This window comes from Hyperoodon ampullatus (genome assembly GCF_949752795.1).
Source record: "Hyperoodon ampullatus genome assembly, chromosome: 2".
In the NCBI taxonomy this organism is placed as follows: domain Eukaryota; kingdom Metazoa; phylum Chordata; class Mammalia; order Artiodactyla; family Ziphiidae; genus Hyperoodon; species Hyperoodon ampullatus.
Window position 1 is genome coordinate 145,995,456 of NC_136915.1, and position 4,309 is coordinate 145,999,764.

Here is a 4,309-nt window from a genome sequence, read left to right on the forward strand (position 1 = left end):
TCACACAGCATAATGCACTCCAGTTTCATCCATGTTATAAAAAATGATAGGATTTCCTTTTTTATGGGGGAATTTTATGTCCATATCTATACATTTTCTTCTAGGAGTTTTATGGTTTCAGTTCTTACCTTTAAGTCTTTAATCCATTTTGAGTTAATTTTTGTGAGTGGTGTAAGATAGGGGGGTATAGTTTCACTCTTTTGCATGTGAGTATAGAGTTTTCCTAACACCGTTTATTTTTATTTAAAATTTTTTTTGGTTTTGAACCTTTAATGAGAAAAGTATATATATAATATCGAGCTCAAGTACACTTTGTGTTTCATGTGTCACTGGGCCAAGGGTTGGGGATACAGAGAACAGAATTAACAAACAGGATATATGTAAACAAAGATACACAAGGTCACAGAATGAGAAACTGGTGCTTGGCACTGTTTTAAGTCTAGGTTACCTCATCACTCAGCAGCATTTTGGGGATCCCACGGCTGATGGGGAGTAGAAATCCAGACTCTGGGCATTGCAGGGAACCCTCCAACACATCCACCTCTAGCAGCACATGGTGCATATTTCTCAGAAAATTCTCCTTATGTTCATGTCCTTGAATTGGCTTTTTGGGCACCTTGAACAGATGCAAGGTGTCTGGAGCCTCCAGAAGCACCGCCCACTCCACTTCAGGTATCATACCCGCCACGAAGTCGGGGTTGGACTCCACAGGGTTAATGCGGACTTCAGTGGTCTGGAGGCACGGGGCGAAGCCACAGGCCCCCATTCCCTGCACATGAAAGCTCAGCAGGTTGTGGGTGAGCAGCTTCATGTCAACTCAACACCTCCTAACACCATTGATTGAACAGACTATTCTTTCCTCATGGTGGGCTCTTCACACTCTTGTCAAAAATTAGTTGACCACACATGTCTGGTTTTATTTCTGAGATACCTATTCTGTTCCGCTGGTCTATGTGTCTGTTTTTATGCCAGGACCATACCATTTTGATTAATATAGGTTTATAACAGTTTGAAATCAGGAATGGTGATGTCCTTCTGCTTTGTTTTTCTTTCTCAAGATTGCTTTGCCTATTTGGGTCTTTTGTGATCCCATACAAAATTTAGGATAGATTTTTCTATTTCTGTGTATATTACCATTGGAATCCTGTTAGGGATTGCACTGAATCTGCAGATTGCTTTGGATGGTATTAACATTTTCACTATATTAATTCTTCCAATCTAAGAACACAGGCTATCTTTCCATTTGTTTGTATTTTCTTCAATTCCTTTCATCAGTGTCATATAGTTTCAGTGTACAGCTCTTTCACCTCACTGATTAATTTATTCCTAGGTATTTTATTTTTGATACTATCGTAAATGAGATGGTTTTCTTAATTTCTCTTTCAGATACTTCATTTCTAGTGTATAGAAATGCAACTGAATCTTGTATGTTGATTTTGTACCCTGCAACTTTACTGAATTCATTTATTAGTTCTGACATGTTTTTGGTGGCACATTTAAGGTTTTCTATACATAAGATCACATCACCTGCAAACAATTTTACTTTTTTCTTTTTGATTTAGATGATTTTTTATTTCTTTTTCTTGCCTAACTGCTGTGGCTAGGACTTCCAGACTTTGTTGAATAGAAGTAGCAAGAATGTGCTTCTTTGTCTTGTTCTTGATTTTAGAGAAAAAACTTTTAACTTTTCACCATTGAGTATGATGTTAGTTGTGGACTTTTCATATTTGGGTTTTATAATGTTGAGATTATATATTCCTTCTATACTTAACTTGTTGAGAGTTTTTTTTTTAATTATGAAAGGATGTTGAATTTTGTCAAACGCTTTTTTTCTGTATCTATTAATATGGTCATGTGATTTTTATCCTTCATTCTGTTGATGTGTTATATCACATTTATTGATTTGTAAATTTTTTTTTTTTTAGTGGCAAGTGATTCTTTTTTATTATTTCTAAGGGATCTTGGTTTTATTGGCAATAGAAGATACTTAATTGGCACCTCTTTTTTTTAAATTAGAGTATAGTTGCTTTACAATATTGTCTTAGTTTATACTGTACAGCAAAGTGAATCAGCTATATGTATACATATATCCCCGTTTTTTTTGATTTCCTTCTCATTTAGGTCACCACAGTGCACTGAGTAGAGTTCCCTGTGCTATACAGTAGATTCTCATTAGTTATCTATTTTACACATAGTATCAATAGTGTATATATGTCAATCCCGATGTCCCAACTCATCCCACCACCACCCCCCTTTCCCTCTTGGTATCCATATGTTTGTTCTCTATGTCTGTGTCTCTGTTTCTACTTTGTAAATAAGATCGTCTATACCAGTTTTTTCAGATTCCACATACATGCATTAATATATGGTATTCGTTTTTCTCTTTCTGACTTACTTCAATCTGTATGAGTCTCTAGGTCCATCCATGTTTTAATTATTTTTTAAACAGGACAGAGACTCCTTCTGCCATCAGATGTCTTTCTGCTTGACTGAACTGCACCTGTGGTCTTTGAAGAATACCTTAATTAAAAAATATTTTATTGCTAAAAAATGCTAAACATCATATGAACTTTCAGCAAGTCATAATCTCTTTGCTGGTGGAGGGTCTTGCCTCAGTGTTGAAGGGTGGTGGTTTGATTTGCAAATTTTGGACCATCCCTATTTCTCAGGCATAAATTCCACTTGATCATGGTGTATGATCATTTTAATGTGCCATTGAATTCAGTTGCTAGTATATTGTTGAGAATTTTGCATCTATGTTTATCAGAGATATTGGCCTGCAATTTTATTTTCTTTTAGCATCCTTGTCTGGCTTGGTATCAGGGTAATGTTAGCCTCATAAAATGAGTTTGAAATTGTTCCTTCTTCTTTAATGTTTTGGAAGAGTTTGAGATTTTGTTTTCTCAGTACATCCAGCCACTTTTTGTCTTTTAGTTGAAGAATTCAAACCATTTGCATTTAGAGTAATTATTGACAGGTGAGAACTTACTATCATCATTTTGTTAATTGTTTTCTGATTGCTTTGTAGTTTCTTGTTCCTCTCTTGCTGTCTTTCTTTTCAAATTGATAAATTTTTGGTTATGATTTGTTTTAATTCTTTTCTCTTTATCATTTACGAACCTATTATAGATTTTTGCTGTGATTATTATGAGGCTTTTGAAATACAGCTTATAGTTATAACAGTCAATTTTAAACTGATAACAACTTCAACTGCATAAAAAACTTGCACACATTTACTTGCCCCCTTGACATTTTATGTTGGTGCTGTCACAATTTACATCTTTTTATATTTGTATCCATTAACAAAATATTGTAGCTATATTTATTTAACACATTTGTCTTTAAACTATATGCTAGAGTTCTAAGTGATTTACCCACCACCATGGCAGTATTAGAATATTTTGAATTTGACCATATATTTACCTTCACCAGGAAATTTTATATTTTCATATGTTTTCATGTTACTAACTAGTGTCCTTACATTTCAGCTTAAAGAGCTCCCTTTAGTGTTTCTTATAAGGCAGGTATAGTAGTGATAAATTCCTCTAGCTTTTGTTTGTCTGAGAAAGTCTTTATCTCTTTGCTTGAAGGACAACCTTGCTGGTTAAAGTGTTCTTGGATGGTAGTTTTTCTCTTTGAGCACTTTGACTATATTATCCCATTCTTTCTCAGGCTTCAGGGTTTCTGTTGAGGAATCTATTTATAGCCTTATTAGGGTTCCCTTGAAAGTGATGAGTCTTTTCTCTCTTGTTTCAAAATTTCAAAATTTTCTGTTTGTCTTTGACTTTTGAGAGATAGATAGATTATAATGTCTCTCCTTGAAAATCTCTTTGGATTGAATATGTTTGGGGGTCTTTAAGCTTCACGTTTGCCATATCTCTGCCCTGATTTGGGAAGGTTTCAGCCACTATTTCCTTAAATAAATTTTTGTTTTCTGAGACTTCCAGAATCTGAATAGTGTTTCAATTGACAGTATCCCATAATTCATGTAGGCTTTCTTCACTTTTTTTTAACTCTTACTTCTTTTTTCTCCTCTGACCAGATAATATCAAGAGATCTGTCTTCCAGTTCACAAATTTTTTTTCTGCTCAATTGAACATGATGTTGCAGCTCTCCACTGCATTTAAAATTTTTATTTATTATATTCTTCAGCACCATAATTCCTGTGTGGTTCTTTTTTATGATTTATACTTTTTGTTGAATTTCTCGTTCTGTTGGTGCATTGTTTTCCTGGGTTCACTGAGTCATCTATCTGTGTTCTCTTGAATCTCACTGAGTGAGCTTTCTTAAAATAACTATTTTTAATTGT

At 34.3% G+C, this 4,309-nt stretch overlaps 1 protein-coding gene across 1 annotated transcript; it reads right to left on the reverse strand.

Annotated features, from left to right (window-relative positions):
- Nucleotides 1-439: 439 nt before the first annotated feature.
- LOC307066057 (multifunctional methyltransferase subunit TRM112-like protein) lies at nucleotides 440-811 on the reverse strand (the record flags this gene model as incomplete). The annotated part of the gene is made up of 1 exon (XM_079723117.1): nucleotides 440-811. The coding sequence occupies one exon, from the start codon at nucleotides 809-811 to the stop codon at nucleotides 440-442; it is 372 nt and encodes a 123-aa protein (XP_079579243.1).
- Between the last annotated feature and the right edge of the window lie 3,498 nt (nucleotides 812-4,309).